The 21931-nt window shown below is 40.9% G+C and overlaps 1 protein-coding gene across 7 annotated transcripts in view; it reads left to right on the top strand.

The window, feature by feature from the left end:
• The window catches only part of PALM2AKAP2 (PALM2 and AKAP2 fusion), a 553253-nt gene extending 539574 nt beyond the window's left edge, over positions 1 to 13679 (top strand). For 4 of the 7 annotated variants that reach the window (XM_036741813.1, XM_036741812.1, XM_036741815.1 and 1 more), the window contains one exon: positions 8824 to 9352. In XM_036741813.1, coding sequence (XP_036597708.1) covers positions 8824 to 8922 — 99 coding nt within the window. In that variant the 3' untranslated portion in view covers positions 8923 to 9352. Of the gene's footprint in view, positions 1 to 176; positions 200 to 4989; positions 5032 to 8823 lie in introns of all 7 variants that reach the window. The other 3 variants (XM_036741810.1, XM_036741809.1, XM_036741811.1) reach the window with 3 other exon arrangements.
• Positions 13680 to 21931: the final 8252 nt, after the last annotated feature.

Genomic DNA, 21931 nt, shown 5'->3' with positions numbered 1-21931 from the left:
GAGCACTTACCCAGAGATCATCAGCAGGCCTCACCCCTCAACATTAGACTATCCTTACAGTCTTTCTAGAATTCTCTGAAGCAGCATATTCAATCAGACCCTTCCGGAGGCTGTAACAATTTTGAAATTAATTTCTCTCAGCTTCCTGTTTATTTTCTTCTTTTAATCTTGCACAGTACCTAAGCAGCTCTGTGGAAAGGTAAGCCTGGCAACATGCCCCATGCTCTTCCCTGTGGTATGGATGTGCTTGGACAAATGTAATCTGCTTTTGCACACACTCCCAACTATAATGGTCTCTCCTTGCTGTTCTGGTCTGTGTCGTGGATCTGCATCATTAGCAAGTGTTTCCGTTTTAAGTTTTGCCCTTTCTCGGAGATAAGGTTTCTCCCTTTTGAAGTCATGCACTGCTAAGTCTTACCTGAGAGCAGTGGTTAGGCGTTGGGACCACTACCACGAGGAATTAAGTACGTGACATTCCTGCAGCCCTTTCACATTCTCACTATGGTTTAGTTCATTTGTTACTGTCAAGCTGCCAGATAATTAGCACCAAGTGTGTTGGGTTGTCACCTTTGGCTTAATGAGTTCATTTGGAATCTTTTTGGTTTCATCATCGATCCTTTTCCTTTTCACAGTTCCCATTTAAGTAAATATTAGTGCAGAAGCTTCCCCAAGGCAGCTGATGTCTCTCCCCCTGCCCCATCCAACCCTTCTCTTCCCTTCTGTAAGCACATCTGTTGGAAGAGGAAAGAAAATAGCCAACTAATCCTTGCTTGGATTAGAGGTTAAATATTTTTACACTGCCCAAAGTAGTATTGACCAAGCATGGAAGCACCATGAGAAACCCCCAAATCCTAACTGAAAATACATCTGGATCACTGTCTCTCTCATTAAGGACCAGATCACCAAGGGCATCCACCCTCATCTCACCTGACCAAACATGTAATTATCAGTCAGGCACTAGTGTATGATCAGGCTTATATCACCTTGTCGCTCAGAGAATGTGGGCATTTATGTTGTCATCAAATACTTATTCAACCCCACTGTATTCCTTTCACATGAAGAGCCTCTCTTTGAAAGTATTCATTGGATCAGAAAGTGTATTATGATGAATGTGTGTTTGTTTTCTTTCGTGGGCCTGTGGCCCTACCCTTTAAGAAAGAAAAAGGCAAAAAGAAAATTTGTTGTGATGGGTAGATTAGCAGTGTTATTAACCGCTTGGTGACTGCACTGTGCACCTTCTGTTGCCTTTAAGGCTGTGGCTGTGGCTGTCCTGTTTTGATTCTGTGCACACGACCTATTCCAAAGGCTAAAAATGTGGCTTCACAGTTTCTGCACCTGCTCTGGGACCATCGCAGCTAACGCTAGAGCCGTCAATGCCCTGCCCCTCTCTCCCTCCAGATATTCCTTTAAGATGATGACTGAGCACAAATTTATCCGCATCCAATGATCTGAATAACGCCTGTCACTGGTGAACTTGCTGAAGAAATTGCAAGCCCAGACAGCCAGACCGATCAAACTAACTTTGCAAGTAACCCTTTACCAGTGTGATCATAGAAGGGTGCAGTTGGCTGTTGAATTGTATTCAAAAGAATGTTTTTCTGTGTGCTTCATGAGAGGAAAGCCCAGTTTTCAAATGGTGGGCTGGTCAGTCTTGTTGGATACGTGCGTAAGTTAGATGCATGTTGTTGGTGAAAAGTAGAAAGTTGTGGTTTCTTTCTCCCTAAGCAGATTTGACACCTTAATGTCTAACAAATTATTCTTTGTGATAGAAAAACCCAGGCCCTGCTGAGTTGAGGTTTCAGTCCCTCCAGTTTCAGCAGTCTTAGTGGTCACTGTGGCATAATGGCCATCAGCCCAGGGCACTAGGGATTTCTTTAGCCTTTTTTCCACAACCTTCCAGTGCTAAAGACTCAAGGCCATGATAATCCTGCTCCATAAAGAAGTTAAAGAATATTTAACTTTTCCTAAGCCTGAATGATTATGCCATCAGGCTTCCCTAATGTTCAAGCCAACTGCAGCCAAACTGAGAGATTTGGGTTGAGCCTCATTTTGGCCACTGGAGGCCACTATTCTAAAAGCCACTAACAATTTCAGCACGCCAGCTACCAGTTGGTGAAAATAAGCCGATGAGAAGAGAAAGGATAAAGTGCTTCTCATTAGAAAGAGGATCTGGGATGCCTGTAGATTGGGGAATGGCTAAACAAGTTCTGATAAATAAATATGATGTGCTGTAAGAAATGATGAAAGGGATGGTCTCAGAGAAACGTGGGAAGACTCGTATGAACTCACAGAGAGTAAGGCAGGAGAGTAGTTTCTGCAATAACAACATTATAAAAACAAACAACTTTGAATGGCTTGTTAAGAACTCTGACCAATGCAATAACCACCCACAATTTCAGGGGACTCCTGATGAAACACATTACTGACCTCCTGACAGAGAAGTGACGGGCTCACAGTGCGGAATGAGACTTTTTTTTTTAACATTGCCAATATGAGAATTTATTTTGTTTGACTATACATTTGTAACAGGGTTGGTTTGTTCTTTTTTTTTCTTTTTCATGGGGTGGGGGCAGCGGATTTTAAAAAAATTGTTTAAAAAAAAGATCTCCGACTGAAACTCATCAGCAACCTAGAAATCCACCAAATCTGCCCTTTGGGGGCCACAAAGATTTTCTTCCTTCTTGAACCTATTGTTTTCTTTATAGCTATATACTTGGATGGCAATTTAAAGTACTTTACCCTCTGTCACACGTTCAGTTACGGTCATGCTGCTGTCAGTAATTTCACCTAAACCCCAAGCTCCAAGTCTATTTTCATCCTTATCCCTGGGTGTTCTCTCTTTTTGTAAAGAGACTATGAGAGTATACCATTCAGATATATTGAATCTGATCCAATGCCTAGTACAGTGCTTGGCACATAGTAAGTACTCGATAAATGGTTATTAATCGATTGAGCAGACTCTCTCATCATTAATCTCAAAGAGTGGTGTTAATGTGTGTGCATAAGGGAGTTGGAGGTCATAGCTCCACAAAGACCCAGGTCACAGCGTAACACATAACGTGTGCCTTCCTCTGACGCATTCTGCTCACCACTTGTGTTCCCGAGTCCCCAACACTCCTTTAGGAATTCTGGGCTGGCCTGTTTGTCATACTTTGGTTCTCATACTACTCGTCTCCTTTCTCTGTTCTCTCCATGTTGTATATCATTTCCCTTTCTGTCCCAGCCATTGGTATTGTAATGGCTTTCAGAGAAGGACCGAATTGCTTTAACCCTTCTTATGTGGAAGCGATGGATTGTCCTAACACTGGGATTTTACAGCCTTCTGGTAAACCATTTATAGAGAGTCTTGAGTTCATTGAATAACGTTTAATTTTTTTCTCTTAAAATTGCCCTCTCTTAATCTGGCATTTATGTAACAGTAGTAAAACATCACCATGCACTTTTTAAAAATTGTGGTTTTAAATTTATCTTACAAGACTATATTGGGGCAACTAGGTGATGTAGTAGATAGAGCACTGGACCTGAGTACAAATCCAGCCTCAGACACTTGACACTTCCTAGCTGTGTGACCCTAGACAAGTCACTCCTCACCAAAAGAAAAAGAATATATTGTCTCTCCCTTCCAGTGCCCCTGTGGACTAATAAATAAATAAAACTCTTACAACACATGCATAATCCAGCAAAACAAATTTCTGCAGTGGTCTTGTCGAAAAACGTATGTCTTATTCTGCACTTTTAAGTCCCAAACCTCTCCAGCAGGTGTGTTCATCATTAGGCTTTGGAATTGTGCATGGATCGGAGTTCTCGAGTCTTAGAGTTGGCTTTTCTAGATAATGTTGTTACTTTGTAAATTGTTTTCCCAGTTTTTCTCACTTCAGTCTGCTTCATAGAGGCCTTGCTAGTTTCCTCTAAAACTGTCTATTTTGTCTTTCCTCGTGGCACAACTAATAGGGCATATGCCTCAATTTGGTTAGCCATTCCCCAAGAGCTAGGCACTGCCTTAGTTTCCAGTTTGGGGCTACTATGAAAAGAGCAGCTATAAATATTTTTGTACATACAGGTTTATTTCCTCTTTCTTGATCTCTGGTTGTATAGCCCTAACAGGGCTATAGCTGAGCAAAGGTTACAGTATTAATATGCAACATTACCAACCCAATGCTGTTGGCATTGATCCCTTCCCTGTGGAATTGGCCTAGCTTTATAAAATCCCCATTTTTAATGGACCTTTGATAAATGATCCTTTCAGGAAGAGTACAGCAGTAACACAAGCCATCTGTGACGAATGAAGTACAAGTCCTAACAACTCTGGTAACATTGAACTCCCTTTGATGCTTTTTCACATTTAGTGTCCCACGTCATCTGGTCAGTGTTCCAACAACCATGTTCTCATCTAACAGTTTGGGAGGGAGACGCTGTTTATGTGCCTAGTTAAGTCATGATCACATAATCTCAAATGGCAGCTTCTTTGGAAATGGCCATTTTCAGCCCCACTGCTGACATTCAGCATAGGTACAACTTGCATTGGACTCAGAAATGCCAGTTGTAGCGCTGTGTTTGGGGTAGAAGGATTCAGGAAGAAATGAAGTCTTTTGGTCGGAGGGTCTAGGAATTCCCCTGGGAGTCCTCTAACCCAAGTCTTTTCTATTAAGAGCAAACACAGGTGTCAGTAATGGACCAGTGGCATACAGTAAAACCTTGTTAATTCAAAAAGCAAAGGACTGGAAAACATTTTGAGTTAACCAGGTATGGCTTAGCTGATATTTTTATTAAAGGAAGAAAAAGGCCATCTTATGTTTCAAAGCACGCAAAACTTTCAATAAATATCAGAATAACAAAGCCTTTACTGTATTTGGAATTGCCTTCTACAACCACTTGTGAATGAGCATCGGTCCATCACTTAGAGGTACACTTACTCTCAGCTACGGGTGGTTTTAAAATGTCGGCATGCCTGTTCAATGCACTAATATTGGTCTTTTCCCTCTCTCCCAGTACACCTGTAAATTACTGTCTAACAGCAAGGTTACTTCCGAGGTACTTTTCAGCTTGCCTTTCTTGGCTCTTCCTTGCATGGTGTTTTATAAATGCATGCTGTTTTGGCTTGATGCTTCATGTTGGTTGTGCTTCTCAATTAAAACCTTTTATAGTTTGAAAAAGCCGTAATTTAGAAATTGGTATGGGTACTCCTTTGATGAAGACTGAGATTCTTCCACACCTTAACCGTTTCATGAACTGCCCTGGGGCAGCAGGGGACAGGCAGGGTGGGAAGCTATGGAGAAAGCAGACCTCATTTCCTGGGGGCCAGACTTCTCATCTCTCCGAACTTACTTTGGCTGGTGTTTGATAAAAGATGTACATTCTGTTATTGGGGTCCAGCTCCAGAGGTTCCCAACCTTTTTTGCCCATACCCATGGTCACTTAGTAAACTTGCCCATACTGCTTACTCATTATGAAAGAAAATGCATTCTGCGTATGCACATAAGAAATAAAATAGATTAATCTCTTTTAATAGGATGATATAATTATTTACAGAGTGTTTGCTTACAACTTTGACTAGTTTCTCACTCTTCTTACGCCTTGTGGATGCATGTACCCCAGATTGGGAATCCTTGCCCTACATTATAAGATCTATTAGAATTTGCATTCTCCTGATAGATCCTTTTTTCTCTGTTATGGACCCCTTCTCAGAATGTTTTTAAGTGAATAAAACAAAATGTAATCTTATAAAAGAAATCAATTATGTTGAAATAGTTAGCCCAAAATTTAAAAAAAAAAAAACTAGCCCACGCATCCAGGTTAAAGCATCCCTATCTTTGAGAGTCCAGGATCATCCCCAAGCCACAGTGAAGCATAAGAGTGGCACTGTAGGGGAGAGTTTAATAAATTCCCAGGTAGAAATAGTATCTCCCACCATTTTTCCCCTGTTTTCCCTTTTCTGATTTGTGGTAATATCTGAAAAGGGTGAGAGAATTGCTATGTTGTGTTCAACAAGATGGTGCTGTGTTGTGTAGTGTGATGGGGGTGGAGGAGTACCTTTTAGTTGAGAACTATTCTGCCTTAGTACTTTGACTGATGGACTCTGAGCTCGTTTATTCCATAATAAATATTTCATTAAAAAGTTGCTTTCTTTTCTCCTTTATAAGGTGAGTTTTAAGTGTATCATAGCACAAAAGAAAACATTGGCTCTCAAGTTAGAGGACCTAGCTTCAAAACCACCTCCTTAATACCAGTTTGACCCTGGGATTCATTTTCTTCACCTGTAAAATGAGTGAATTGGCCTAGGTGACCATATAGAAATCTCATCCCAAAATGCTTCATTTAGAAACACAAGCAAACTTGATAATTGCCAAAACTCAGCACTACGTAGTAATTCAAAATGTATGAATAATAATGTTTACGTCTTTAATAAATGTGTGTGAAAAATCAAAATTTTTCATTAGCTCCTTAGAAACAGCAAATTCTCTCTCTTCTGGATCAGGGATCCTTGACCTTTTTTTTGTGCATGTGCCATGGACCCCTTCTTAGAATAATGCTTTTAAATGCATAGGATTACCAAGGAAACAAAACATTAGTAAAAATAAAGATGTATATTTTTTCCCTATCCAAGTTTGGATTCACTGAAATCTGTCCACAGGCATGGACCCCAACTTAAGAACCCCTGCCTAAAAGTGAGAAAGGCTGGGGGCTCCTTTCACACACTTTCATTTGATCCTAAGAAAGCATGACATCGTAGAAAAAGCACCAGACTGCAAGTCAAAAGAACTCTATCCAAATTCTGTCACATATTAACTGTGTGACCCTGGGCACATCACTTAAACTTAAAAGAGCCTCAGGTTCTTCCTCTGAGAGTTGAATGACTTGCCTAAGTTCACCCTAGTGACTAAGTCAACTAAGAACCAAGGCCCCATGTCCCCTGAGTCCAGTGGTCTTCCTACAACACTCTACCATGCTTTCTCTGCCCTCCTTTCATGGAACATGTATGGTGTGTTTATCGCCACCGAGGTGGCCAGAAAGAGCTAAACCAACTTGTTTCTCCACCTTTTTGTAAAATAGCCATCCAGGTTTCTAATGCAAAAATCCTACGTTATGTCCAAGGCAAGGCCGTAATTGGCCGCTGCATCCATTTTGGAAAGCGTAGGCTGTGCCAGTACACATTGCCACATAACAAACAGTAGCTTAAAATGGCTATCTTGTCTTCATTTTCTTCACTCTGAAATCCAATCTGATTCTCCATCTCATGCATTAATATCTGTTCTGTACCCTCTGTCTGAAAATATGTGTTCTTTCCCACTTTCATAATCAGAAAACAAACCCGAGCAGTATCTCTTCACCGGTGTTTCCCTTAATAGCTCGTTCTGTCCTGCTGGAGAGATGCTCGGGGCTGCCCACCTGGCTCGTGGGCCCAGCATCTCTCCTCTCAGTCTTCCCATCTGTAAAAGGGGGATGATAGAGCACCCACCTCACAGGGCTGTTGTGAGAACCAAGAAATTGTACATAGAAAATGCCTAACAAGCTTTAAAGAGCCATAGGAATATCCGCTGTCATTGTTTCAGACGTGAAAATGGCTGCGGCACCGAATGCAGGTTTGTGTGTGTATAATGACTAATTAATTTTAATTAGCTCTCGTTGCTTTACTGGCCTGAAATTACATTGGCTGCTTATATTTTCTTTTAATCTCTTGCCTTGAATGCTCCTATTTGCTTGTCTTGCATTTTTCTTTATTTTTTACTTCATTAACCTCAAGCTTCTTTTCTTGGACTTTGGGTGAAAGATGTTGGGACTGGGCTAATACTTAGTGTCTTTCCTCTTCATGACTAATCATTTTCCCTGAAGCAACTAGTTCTTTCTCCCTTCTCTTTTTCCCTCCCAAGTTAGAAAATAAAATAGTGGGTCACCAGCTTGGCTTCTTATCATTCATTCAGCTCCTTTAAGGTGTCCCTGGCTTGTACTCAGGTATGTACACATTTTACTCTCTAGTGCCGTCGGAGACAACTTCTGGGGTTCACAGATATGGATGGATTTTGCCTCTAGCGCTCTCCCTGATGGTTTGATTCAGACTTGTCCGCTTGCTTTTGAATATCCATCCTCTTGTTTAGGAAGAGGCCCAAAGCTTCTTCATGAGAAGAATGGCGTCGTATTTACGACATTCAAAGATGGGTTTTATCGTCATCTAGATAACAGGGTAGAGATGGAACCTGGGCCTGTGATTTCATTGGTTTGGGAACTCCCAGGTGAGGAAACTTCCCCTTCCCATGCAGGTCAGCACCTTCTCTGCAACTGCTGGTCGTAAAGAGTTGTCTAGAGAATGGAGAAAGTGGGCGACTTGGCCAGAGTCTGACAGCCAGCATGTGTTAAAGGAGTTGACTTAGCTTCAAGGCCACCTCTCACCCCATTATGCCTCACTACCTGTCCATGACATCATAAAGGTTAAAATTGAGTTCTAACAAGTCTTCAGAATATTTCACCAAAACGGTTATAGATTTTCTGTGATGCCAGACCACAAGGGAATAACTATTTCCTTATGAGATAACCTTTGTACTTAAAGTGTGTGCAATCACAGTACACAGTTGTATACTGTGTACGGAGCACATTGACTCCTCACAGTGCCCCAAACAATATTAGAGCCTTCTCATCTTCCACTGGTATCTCCTGAAAAAAGTCCGTGTTGTCATTAAACCTGTTCATTTGGCCTCTGTGGTGCTGTTGTTGACGCAAGATTTCAGACCAAACTTAAGAGAGGGAGAAAGGGAGAGTATTGAGTGGATAGGATGATGTCTACATGGAACCCTTGATCACGAAAATCTGGTTTTCCTCCCTTTCTTTTAGGTCCTTGAGGCAACCCGGGTGAATCGCCGGAAGAGTGCACTGGCCTTGCGTTGGGAAGCAGGAATATATGCCAACCGGGAGGAGGAGGAGGATGAATAAATATTTCTCAACCAAGTTCGTTTGGTGCATGGAACAACAAGAAACCAAAAAAAATGAAGAAAAAGGAGAAAAGAAAGTAACCTTTTTAATGAAATATTTATTGAGTATATCTTTGGGAGGAAACTTAAAATGGACTCATCCACCGAACTCTCGGCATACCCCAAGGGGAAAAGAGAGCAAGAGAGGATTCCTGTGACTTATTGGGTCTGTCCAAAAGGAGGATATCGCTACCATCAGTAAGAACAGTGCCCGCTGCGTTGCCTCCAGCAAGTAACCATTGAAGGTCAAAGCAATTACGAATAGTGGAAACCTGAGCAAATCCATTTGCTTCCTCCGAACAGGACTCCCTGCCTCGCGTTGTGCTAAGGAAGAGCAAGCAGTCCATGGTGGGCTCTATCAAAAAAGCACATCTCGTGCAGCAGCAATTTAGCAAGGCACATGGTATCCTCCCACGTTTCATTGTCCCCATTCCCCGTGCTGTGCTAGGAACATCATGATCACCCCAGTTACTCAATAGCCATAAATAGAATGGTTTTTTTTTTAAAGAATTTTTCAAGGGAGAAGTAAAGTTACTCTCTTTCTCTTAATTTAACTCTTTTTAAAATCAGGAACTGTCACTGCAAAATGTACAATCCGTATTTTACAATCAGTATACTTAATAAAATATTTCTTCCTATTATTACAAACACAATCTCTTTTAGATTAGGAGGTTGAAGAATGGCAGGGAGGGGAGCCAACACAAAAGAATATTTTAGCTTTAGGGTCCTGTCTGCTTGTGATATTGACTGGTCTCCAGTTCCTGAGAACATATTTACATAATTATGTTTCTTAATATAAAAATCTGTATTTAGTGGACAAGAAGTATTTTTATGATGGGGAAGGGGGCCGTGCTTGTGTACAGTCTTTACACATTGAACAACCGATTCAGAAAGTCTAGGGGTGGGAGAATAAATATAGTTTTTAGAGTGGCAATAATTGAAAACAAAGGAGGGCACATTTTGACTTAGATGTATTAAACAAGAAGAAAATAGCAGTGTTTATAACTATATTTTGTAATGATAAAGCAGGCCTTGAAGAGAGTATGGGATTTTCAGAAAGTGAAAAATTCGAGAGGTCTTGGAAGTAGAGAAAAGTAGAAAGAGAAGAGAAGAAAGAAGGAGAGGGAAAGAGGTTGTTTTTGCTGTTCAACCAGTGTTTTTCAGGATGATATATGGAAACAAATAAAAATAGAACTTTGAAGGATTGGAATCAGCCACAAATACTAAAAAGTGTGGTGTGTGTGTGTGTGTGTGTGTGTGTAAAATGTAGCATGTGCACTTGTGTGCTGGTGTGCGTGTTGAAATTCCAGAATGATCTTGGGTTAGGACTGTAAAATTATTTTTTCCAGAGCTCTTTGCTAGCTCCTGGAGTGATTGAGAATTTCTTTTTTATGAAAAGGGATATAAAGGCACTGAGTCGAGGCAGTATTTGTAATATTAAATTGACCCAACACGATGTTTGCATGAGGCCCAGTCGCAATGTTTTGAGGCAGTTTTGTAAATTGATATTTAGAAAAAGGATTGTGGTATTTATTCTTGTGCGTTGTATTCATAGGTAGACTAGAGGGTGCTGGTTTTACACTTTATTTCTTTAAAGCAATATAATGATTATATTCTACGATCGGGTGCCATAATATCTGGATGAGAATTTTTTTTTAATCTGACAACGAGGAAACAGTAACCTGCTTCCTTTTCTTCATAACTAGTACTTTTATTTTTTTAAGGCAATAATTAAATTTATTCTCACTAAAATTCACTTCTACTTTGCTCCTGGTATACCACATGATATGATATGTGTTGCTCTAACACAGACCTGCACAACTTGTAAACTCCTTTGGGTGGCAGATGTGTTAGACTGTAGACAGAATGAGGATGGTTGGTTGCCATGGCCCATGTGACAACCAGGAGTGCGTAGTGGCAACCCTACATGGGAGGGGGGGGGGCTGCCCAAAATCCTTTGGTGGGCCACATGTTGTGCGATGTTCCTCTAACAGGAAGCAATTTCCACTTAAAGTATATGGTAAATTCCACAATACATCATTCTTGGGGTTTTTTTTAGTAGATAATATAAGCATTGACTTGGGGGGGATGGGGCTGGGGAATGTAAGCAAAAGTGGTATTAGCAAAGGGCTGCCAAAGAGCTGTCTGTCTGAAGCTGGTTTTTAGAAATGTGAACCAAAAATTGCACCTGCTGTTAACCTGATGTATCTGGACCTGTGAATTGTGTTTTGTTTTCTATAAAGTAATAAAGTAAAATCTCTTTGAGTCCTACATTGTCCATAGAAATCAACAAACAATTCCAAGGCGTAGCAGTTAGGCACCTATTGGATATTTTAAAGAACGGCTTGGGCTTGACATGAATTTTTTTTTTACAAAGAACTTAGGCGCACACTAAGACTGCTTTTGAGAAAATGTACAGGTTCAAGGGTGACTTCCAAACAGATTTAATGCGCCTGGGTTTGCATTAACAGACTGAAACCCTTTAGCAGAAGACACTTCTTGTTCTGAGGGCCACAAAGAATTTTACAGCTAAAAGGAAACTTGGAGGTCATGCAGGGTAATGCTTTCCTTTGATGGATTAAAAAACGGGGGCTAGAATGGCTTGTCCAGAGTCACACGAAATGGTTCACGATTTGAATTTCAAGTTCCTGGTTCCATTTATTCTGCTCTAAGATGCTGCCTTTCTGACTATTTGTTCTCATTCTTCACCCAAAAAAATCTTTTCTGGGAGGACTGAAAATTAGAATTCCCTTAGAACCTCTGGGTTTTCCAGAGTGCTTATTCATTTTGCAAGCAAGCATTCGTGAGCACCTGTTGTGCACATAACGCCAGACTGGGCTCCATCAGTAGGAATCCCAGAGGGCATTTGGTCACTGGGAAGATAAAGAGTTTTGTTTTTTGTTTTTTTTTTTAATGAAAAGAGTAAGTCCTGCTTGCTTTCCCTTCCCCACCCTAAACTCTGTCCTCTCCCTAAATACCCACAGAAGAATACTCAAGTAGATACAATTTGTATTGTCTGTGAAATCAAGGCTGTCTTTCCCTCTCTCTCTAAGCACACAGTGCAAAGAACACTGACTGGAACCTAGGACCTGAGTTTAAATCCTGCCTTTGGTGTTTATGACTTGTGTGACCCTAAACAAGTCACTTAAATACCCAATCCTCCAGTGACCCATCAGCGTAGTTGCTGATGTGACAGGTTGAGTCTTGCCTCCTCACCCTTGTTTTTCCATCCAGAAATCACAGAAGCAGAAGCAGGGTTCTGTCCACAGCAGGAGGCATAGGCTGCGTGCCCCTTGGATCAAGCTATGCAGATTATTCGCCTTGTCAGTATCACTTGCATGTTATCACATAGATGTCCATAAATATATATATGTAGCATATATATATAGTATGTATGTATATACATACATGCATATATGTGTCCATATGAACACACACATATATATGAAATTCAAAGAAGGAATACTATTAGAGTTTATGATCTCCATGGAAAAATAAAACCTTTCTCCAGCTCAAGGATGGATGTAATGAAATTGCATTGGGGGAAAAAATAGCTTTAGCATTAGAGTTAGTGAACATATCCAGTTTTGGTTGTAACACTAGTTTCCTGAGCTGTTACTCATTGAGTTGCCAAACTTTGATTTTTTGTCTTGCTCTCGATTCATATTACATTAAAAAGAAAAGAAAAAAAACTTTAAAAAGCCATGAGCGGTTGGTTATGACCTGTCAATCATACTGTATGCCTGGCTCTCTGTGTATGTTAACCTCTTAAATGTCATTATGCCGCTTCTGTTTTATAGTGACTGTGAGATATACAATGCAAGTATATAATTATTTTCTCATTAAAACCAAAGCCCGTGTTGTGTTTCTATAAATGACTACTGTTTAAATCTTAATCACTTGGCGTGGAGAGGAAGGATCCAGTGGAAAAAACAAAACCTAAATGAAGGCTATTTGGGAACTACAGGTTTTGAAGATGAGATACCTTTTCTCACGTCACCCATAAAATGTCCAACTGAGGAGCTCAGTATATCCTAAGTATGAGATCATCAGGAATAGAGCATGGTTCTCAGAATAAATAATTTTCCATGCCCTCTACTAGTTTGGGGAAAGCCTGGGCTATAGCCATCTACCTCTTTTGTTTGGGTGTTACCTTTTGTTTTTATCCCATAATAATTGCCTGATTCATTCCATCCTTACTTCTCACCCTCCCTCCTTCCCAGCACCAAAGTCTCTCCTGAAATGAAGGAAAGGTCAAGAAAAACAGCCAATGCAGAGAAAATGCTAGAGAGACCATTCCGCGTTATGTAAGGAGGGGAGGGGACAGGGAAGTGTTTCGTCACTTGTTTTCCACAGGCATCCTCTTTAGAAAATACCCTAAATGTGGGATGCCCACCTTGTTCACCTGAATTAAAATCAATCAGCATTCATTAAGAGCCTCCTGGCACTTGAGGAAAAGAAGACCAAAATTAGGCCAATTCAAAGAGGACAGTTTGTGTATACAAAACAAAATGTGATAGTGTAACTAGCGCATTGGAGTTGTTTAATTGCTAAATGATATGAGAACAATAAGTTTCCTGAATTAAGTCAGTTGGCGTTTATTATGTGCTGCAAACTTAGCTAGCTTTTATACTGAAGACTGTAGTAGCTCATTGTGAAGTCATGATTTTATTTCTAAATAGCTGAGCACCCATTAATAAAACTGTTAACTGAAATGGACCATCAAGGATGTGATTTACTTTATGCCCTTTTTATTGTTTGAAAATATCATGAAATTTGGTATTTCTATTGGGATCCCTTGCTAAGAGATCAGTTTGAATTCTTAGGAAATGGTCCCTCAGAATTGTATTGGTATCCCCGGTGCCAAACACATAGTAGGAAACGCTTAAATTCTTATTGACTGATTAATAATAAGCTCAAAAGAATTTGGGCGAGTATGATATTTAACACTGCTTCTTTGCCGCCATAGGCTTCCTGTTGTGAGCCTTCTGAGATCCAATTCCAGCAGTAATTCTGACTGAGGAACTGGAAGTTCCTTGATTTAGGAACAAGAGACATAATAACTTTTTTTTTCTTAGCATGTGCAGGTGTAAGTGATTTGGTTAACTTACAAAGCCAGTTGGAAAACATAAAAGTAATTGCAGTAACAGATTTGTATGGCACTTTATCTGATATCACTTTCCATACATGATCATAGTTCTTCCTCACAACACTGGAGCGATCCGTGTAATCATCATCCCTGTTTTACAGATGAAGGGGAATGAGGCTTGGAAACATCAAATGATTTGTACTAGGTCCCATATCTAGTAAGTGGAAGCACCCAGAAGGAAATGTAGGTCCTCTAACTGCAAGTCCTAGCACATTTTTCCCTTACAGCAGCTGCCTCATGGAAGGTAGAATCCCAACTCCTGGAATTTAAATTAACCTCAGTTACTAATTCTGATAGGAGCAGTGGGGAGAAAAAAGAGATCCAGGAAGCATAATATTTAATAAAGTGACTATGAATTAGTCATTGACAGTACCCTGTATATAGAAGTTAATAAGTAGTTTGAAGGGCATTTAGTATTCTAGTTTTTAAAGTCAATATGGTACTAAAATAGGTAAATAATATAGCTCACTTTAGGGACTGCATGGTTTAGTGTACAGAACACCAGCCTCAGAGCAAGGGGTTCAAGGCTCGCTTCTGACACATATTGACTGGGAAAATCACTGAGCTTCTCAGTGCTCTAGACAGCTCAAGAAGGTACAGATCTGCTTTGGTAACATGGAATTTTTTCACCAATGAGTTTCTTATACCAAGTGAAGTAACAAAACCAGTTCCTATACCTCTCATGCCCCAGGTTCGTAGACACACACACACATATATACATGATACCATCCAAGCATACAAGACATTATTCCTGTATATCTTCCAATACCTAGCATAGGCTATCACTCATATTAATTACTTAATGTTGTTGATTGATTTAATTGTTAGGAAAATAAAAGGGTTGAACTGTGTGCATTCCTACAAACTCAAACACTGCTAGAATTAATGTTTTGTTTTGCAAATGGATCCTCCCCGGCACAAGGCTTTTTTGGTTCGTCGTGTCCCACTCCACATGTCTCCATTTGGGATTTTCTCAGCAATAATACTGCAGTGTTTTGCCATTTCCTCCTTCAGCTCTTTTTACAGATGAGGAAACTGAGGCAAACAGAATTAAGTCAGTTGCCCAGGGTCACACAGCTAGTAAGTGTCTGAGGATGCATTCAAACTCTGGTCTTCTGACTCCAGGCCTTGCACTCTATCTACCATGCCAACTGGCTGCAGCATAGGGCACACTACCGTATTTAATATTTAAGTGTTTTGTTGTTATTAGCTACTTTGTAAAGCCCCAGGACATGATGAACTGCTGGTAAGTCAGGAGACTGCCTCTCTGAAATGATAATGTAAATTAATGGAAGATTGTTCATGTTAATAGTCCTTTGACAAAAGTGTGAATTGCTGCATTTCCTAATGTGAAGCACACCTATCCATAATACAGGATGAAATAATATGAAATAATCTTCCCTATCAGGCAGGCCTGACCAGAATCCTGTCTGTTTAAATACTTCCATACCTCCTTGCCCCCACCAAAAAAAAAAGTTGTAACGAGAAGGAATTCAGGAGGAAGTTCAAAGGTAGTTTTTAAAATGTCCCCAAGTAATAAAGGGTAAAGTCCTTAGAGCTTTCTGTAAGAAACCAACTAGAACAGGGATTCTTAAACTGGGGCCAAGAGCTTGTTTTTAAAATACATACTTTGGGGGGAGGCTGAGCCAAGATGGTGGAGTAAAGGCAGGGATTCACCTGAGCTGTCTCTGAAACCCCTCCAAATACCCTTTAAAAATGACTAAACAAATCCTAGAGCAGCAGAACCCACAAAAAGATGGAGCAAAACAAATTTCCAGTCCAAGACAAATTGGAAGGTTGGCAGGAAAGGTCGGTTGCACCGCGATGAGAGGGGCGCAGTCCAGCAAAGGCTGTGCCAGCACAGCCCTGGTCCCAGCCAACCAGGAGCAGGCTTTGGGAGTGACTGAAACAGCAGTGGCAACACCTGCTTCCAGAGCTCTCAGCCCACAGATGATGAGGGGGTCAAACAATTGGTCAGAAGATTTCAGGGGTCTTTTTTGCTGGCACTAAGGCAGGACTCTGTTGCTTTGCCCATACTCAGATCTGGGTCTTTGGTGGCAGTCCCAGGGTCAGAAGGAACACTAGCATAGCAGATCTTGCAGCCACGGCAGAGGGGGGACCCTCCTCATAGTTCCAGGGTGGAAAAGAGTTTTTGTGTTGTCTCACAGACCAGAGCATAGGTGAGAAGAGTAACAAACTCCTCTCCTTAGATCATACCACCTTGGAAGGACTGAAAACTTACAGGCCCCTCAAAGTATTTCTGAAAAAAGCTACACAAACCCCCTGAAACTTGGGACAGTGCGCCCTCCACTCTGGAAGCAGAGCCCTACTTTAACAAAGACTTAAAAGTCAATAAGCTGGGAAAATGAGCAAACAACAGAAAAAAAAAAACCACTCTATTGAAAGTTGTTATGATGACAAGGAAGATCAAAATACACACTCAGAAGAATACAACAAAGTCAAAACTCCTACATTCAAAGCCTCCAAGGAAGGTATGAATTGGGCTCAGGCCGTGGACGAGATCAAAAAGGATTTTGAAAATCAAGAAAGGTAGAGAAAAAATTGGGAAGAGAAATGAGAGTCATGCAAGAAAATCATGAAAAATAAGTCAGCAGCTTGGTAAAGGGACATAAAAAATACTGAAGAAAATAACACCTTAAAAAACAGAACAGACCAAATGGAGATCCAAAAAGCCAGTGAGGAATAGAATGCCTTAAAAAGCACAATTGGCCAAGTGGAAAAGGAGACCCGAAAGCTTACTGAAGAAAATAATTCCTTGAAAATTAGAATGGAGCAAATAACATAAGAAAGCAAGAAACAATAAAACAAAACCAAAAGAAAGAAAAAAAAGAAGACAATGTGAAATATCTCATTGGAAAAACAACTTGACCTGGAAAATAGATCCAGGAGAGAAAATGTAAAAATTATTGGACTACCTGAAAGCCACGATTAAAAAAAAGAGCCTAGAAATCATCTTTCAAGAAATTATCAAGGAGAAGTGCCCTGATATTCTAGAACCAGAAAAAATGGAAATTTACAGAATCCGCCAATCAACTCCTAAATGAAATCCCAAAGTGAAAACTGCCAGGAATATGGAGTTCCCAGGTCAACGAGAAAATAATGCAAGCAGCCAGAAAGAAACAATTCAAGTATTGTAGAGCCACAGTCAGGATGACACAGGGTTCAGCAGCTTCTACATTAAAGGATCGAAGGAACTGGAATATGATATTCCAGAGGGCAAAGGAGCTAGAATTACAACCAAGAATCACCTACCCAGCAAAACTGAGTGTAATCCTTCAGGGGAAAAAAGTGGATGTTCAGTGAGATAGAGGGCTTTCAAGCATTCTTGATGAAAGGACCAGAGCCGAATAGAAAATTTCGTACGTGGAAAGATGATATTTATAACTCATGAGACCTTTCTCAATATCAGGGTAGTTGGAGGGGTGAGTTGAATATGTAGGGATATATAAAAAATAAGATTAAGGAGTGAGAGAGGAGAAGGAGAAAAGGAAAGGGAGAATGGGGTAAATTATCTCATCTAAAAGAGGCTAGAAAAAGCTTTCATAGTGAGGGAAAGATGGGGGAGGTGAAAGGGAGTGAGTGAACCTTACTCTCATCAGAATTGGCTCAAAGAGGGAATATCATATACACTCAATTGGGTATAGAAATCTATCTTACCCTATAGGAAAGTAGGAGGGAAGGGTGGGGGAGGGGGTAGTCAGAAGCAAAACACTTTTGAGGAGGGACAGGGTGAAAGGAGAGAGAACAGAATAAATGGGGGGAGCGGTGCATAAGATGGGGGGAAATACAATTAGCAATAGTAACTGAAAAAATTTCGAAGCAAGTTTCTCTGATAAAGTCTTCATTTCTCAAACACAGAACTGAGTCAAATTTATAAAAATAAAGAGTCATTCCCCAATCGATAGATGGTCAAAAGATATGATTAGTTTTCAGATGAAGTAATCAAAGCCATATAAGTACTCTAACTCACTATTGATTGGAAAAATGCAAATTAAAACAATTCTGAGGTACTATCTCATACCCATTAGATTGGCTAATAGGACAGAAAAGGTAAACGACATGTTGGAGGGGTCTTGGGAAAAAATGAGACTTTAATGCACTGTTGGTAGAGTTGTGAACTGATTCAACCATTCTGTACAGCAATTTGGAACTATGTCCAAAGGGCTATAAAACCATGTTTGACCTAGCAATACTAGGTCCGTATCCCAAAAGAGATAAACAAAAAGGACCTGCATGTACAAAAACATTTATAGCAGCTCTTTTCTGGGGGTAAAGATTTAGAAGCTGAAGGGATGCCCATCACTTGGGGAATGACTGAATAAGTTGTGGTATGTGATTATGATGGAATACTGTTGCACTATAAAAAATGATGAGCAGGATGCTCTCAGAAAAACCTGGAAAGACCTGCATGGACTGATGCAAAGTGAAACAGACTGTGTACAAGGTAACAGCAGCATTGTGAGATGAACAGCTGCGGATGACTTAGCAATCCAATGATCCAAGACAACTCTGAAGGACTTAGGATGAGAAAGAACTGATGTTCTGAATACAGATTGAAGCGTATTTTATTTACTTTGCTTACAGATTGAAGCATACTTTTTTTAACTTTACTTATTTTTCTTGTCATTGTTTTCTTTCACAACATGACTATTTGGGGTATGTTTTGCATGACTATACATGTATAACCTATGTGGAATTGCTTGCCTTCTCAATGGGAGGTGGGGAGAGAAGAAGGGAGAGAATTTGGAACTTAAAGTTTTTTAAAACAAATGTCAGAAATGATTTTACATGTAAGTGGGGAAAATAAAATATTAAATAAAACCTTAAAAAATAAATAAAATACGTATTTTGATAACTAATTCAATATAGTTAGATTCCTTTATAATCTTCTCTATTATATTGTATTCATTTAAAAACATCCCGAGAAGAAGTCCGTTAAGTTTCTTTAGATTGCCAAAGCCATCCGGGAAACAAAAATACTTAAGTACTCCTGACCTAGAATTTGTTTCATTGTGAGCCTTGGAGTCAGAGGCAATAGAAGGCCTGCGCAAAGTAGAGGGCCTGCTGTGAGCAATCCCAAGCCTCTGAGCAGAAGCAGATCGCTTGTTTTGTTGGGGGATTGTGGAGGGGGCTTTATTCTCAGCCCTCTTGGGAGGAGGTTAAAGAACTGTGAGTCCAGCCCTGTCAGGATCTAATCATCGGATGTTTATTGGCATAGAAGCCTAACCAGAATACCCTGCCTCCTCTTCCCACCAGCTACATCCCCAGGTCCCCACTGTCCAGGGAGAGAAACTATGAAAGCTGATGACCAACACCTTTACACTGGTGATATCCCCATTCTGTCACAGAGGTAAGGGTCCTTTCTCCATCCACTGATTGCCGTCCTGATAAGTCAAGCTTCACCAGGTTTTCACTCTGCCTTTCCTTTGGTCCCTTTCTGTCTCTTGTGCCCTCTGGAACCTTAGTTCTATTGTTAAGAAACTCCCCTTCATCTTAAGACTCTTCATCTCAGACTCTTTCCATCTTTTAGTGCTGGGGGAGCACCTGCCCCTCCAATGAATGGCTCACCATCTCCCTCTCCACACCAACCCTGCAGTGAGACCTCTTTGAACATCCTAGCCTCCCAATCCATCAACAACCCCAGCTCCCATGAGCTACTTCATTTCTACTTTAACCATCTGTCCATCCATCCACAAGGATCATTGTACGTAGGATTTCAAACTTTGGAAATCTTTGTAATCGTAATTTCCTGTCCTTTATCACTTCCTCCGTCCCTCTAACCCCATCCTAGTACTATTCTTCAGCTTTTCTGTGACCCTCTCTTCTCCCGCGTCACCGTCCCCTGCGCCAGTCATAGTCTTGACTGACCGGTGTTACTAAGATAGCACAGTGTGGGACAGAGCGGGGGACTTGAAACCTGGAATGCCCAAGTTTGAGTTCTGCCCTGGAACTTTACTAACTTTCTGGATAAGTGAACTAATCTCTCAGAGCCTCGGCTTCCTCTGGCACAAATCAGGCCCCACAGCACCTCCTTCACAGGATTGCGTCAAGGAATAAAGGAGATGATGTAGACAAAGCTCTTTGCAAACCTTAAAGCTATATGTGTATGTATACGTATATACACATATACATATATATACATACACACACATATACATATATATGTGATTAAGTGATATATTTGTCTTCCACCCTTGAGTCTCCTGATCGCTTAAACTACTGCCATTCATACCCAGTGGTCCTTCAGCCCTGGGCCACTCCCACCATCTACCTCATCCCACCCTTTCTACTCCAGTTCTCCTGAATGCCGCTGGAGGTGGTGCCACTGTGCCAAACAAGTCCAGTGTGAATCTGTGTTACCTGAGCTGATCTTTTTATAGCAAAACTTTAATTCTTTCCTGACTGATTCTGTCACACACACACACACACACACACACACACAGACTCCCCGGTTGTTCTATGAATGATTATCACAAGACTTCACCCCTTTCACTTTCAGTGGATGACCTCACCTCAATTCAATTCGACCATTACAATGTGCCAGAGTTGTGGTTGTCTGGATCGCTGAAACCATCCATCCTCCGAGTCAGGAAGATCTGAGTTGAGTTCCAGCTCTGGCACATCCTGGCCACCCTGACCGAGTAATGAACTTTAACCGCTGGGTATCCTAGGCCACTCTCTAAGACGAACTTGCAAAGCAGAGCCAATTAGTATCAGTGGAAGGAATTTCCTCGTTGGAAATTCACTGTACCAATGAAATCAGGTACACATTCAACACACACAAACAAAAATATACCAAGAATTGTAAAAAGCACTAGGGATACAAAGACAGAAACTAAACTGAACCTGCCCTCAAAGAGCTTCTTTATCCCGGGGTGATAAAACATGTACATTTTACTGAGAAAACTGAGGCCGCCCTGGCTGCCTCCACCTGCTCACCACGCAGCCAGTTCATTTTCCAAACCCTACTCTAATGAAATTGTTCTCTCTCGGGTCACCTGTGACCTCTGAACTTCTAGGTCCATTGGCTTTCTCTGAGACTTCATCCTTCTTGAGCTCTTGAAGGCCGTTGACATGGTTGGCTACCTCTTATACAGTCTCTCCTCTCAGCGTTGCTTCTTGGTTCTCTTACCTATCTATTCATTTTTAGTCTCCTTTTCTAGTTGATCACCCATCTCCCACCCCCCAAAAAGGATGTCCCTGAAAGACTCCGTTCCGGGTCGTCTTTAGTAACTCTACACTCTTCTGTGACAATCAATCCCATCAGCTCCCATGTGTGTGTTCAATTATAGGTGATTCCCATTTCCCAGTCTTTCTCAATCTCAATGTCCATGTCGATCTTTTGCCTGTGTTGTTGGTGGTGTTGTTCAGCTTGTATAAAACTCTCCATGACCTCATCTGGGATCTTTTGCACAAAGATACTGGAGCGGTTTGCCATTTCCTTCTCCAGCTCATTTTACAGATAAGGAACTGAGGCAAACAGGGTTAAGTGACTTGCCCAGGGTCACATAGCTGGTAAGTATCTGAGGCCAGATTTGAACTCAGGAAGATAAGTATTCCTGGTTCCCAGCCCAGTACCAGCTAGCTGCTCCCTGTTTCCTGTACATCAATCCTGTATCACCAACTGCCTGCTAAACATTTTCAATCTAGACATCCCATCAGCATCTCAGACTCTACATATCCTAAATAGAACACGATTTTATCTTTGTTTTATTGGATTTGCTAAACCTGCCCTTCTTCCAAACTTCTTTATTTGTTCTTGATGGCATTACAATCTTCCCGGTGACCTAGGTTTGTATCC

Source organism: Trichosurus vulpecula, chromosome 1 (assembly GCF_011100635.1).
Source record: "Trichosurus vulpecula isolate mTriVul1 chromosome 1, mTriVul1.pri, whole genome shotgun sequence".
In the NCBI taxonomy this organism is placed as follows: Eukaryota; Metazoa; Chordata; class Mammalia; order Diprotodontia; family Phalangeridae; genus Trichosurus; species Trichosurus vulpecula.
This window is presented reverse-complemented; position numbering and strand designations above follow the sequence as displayed.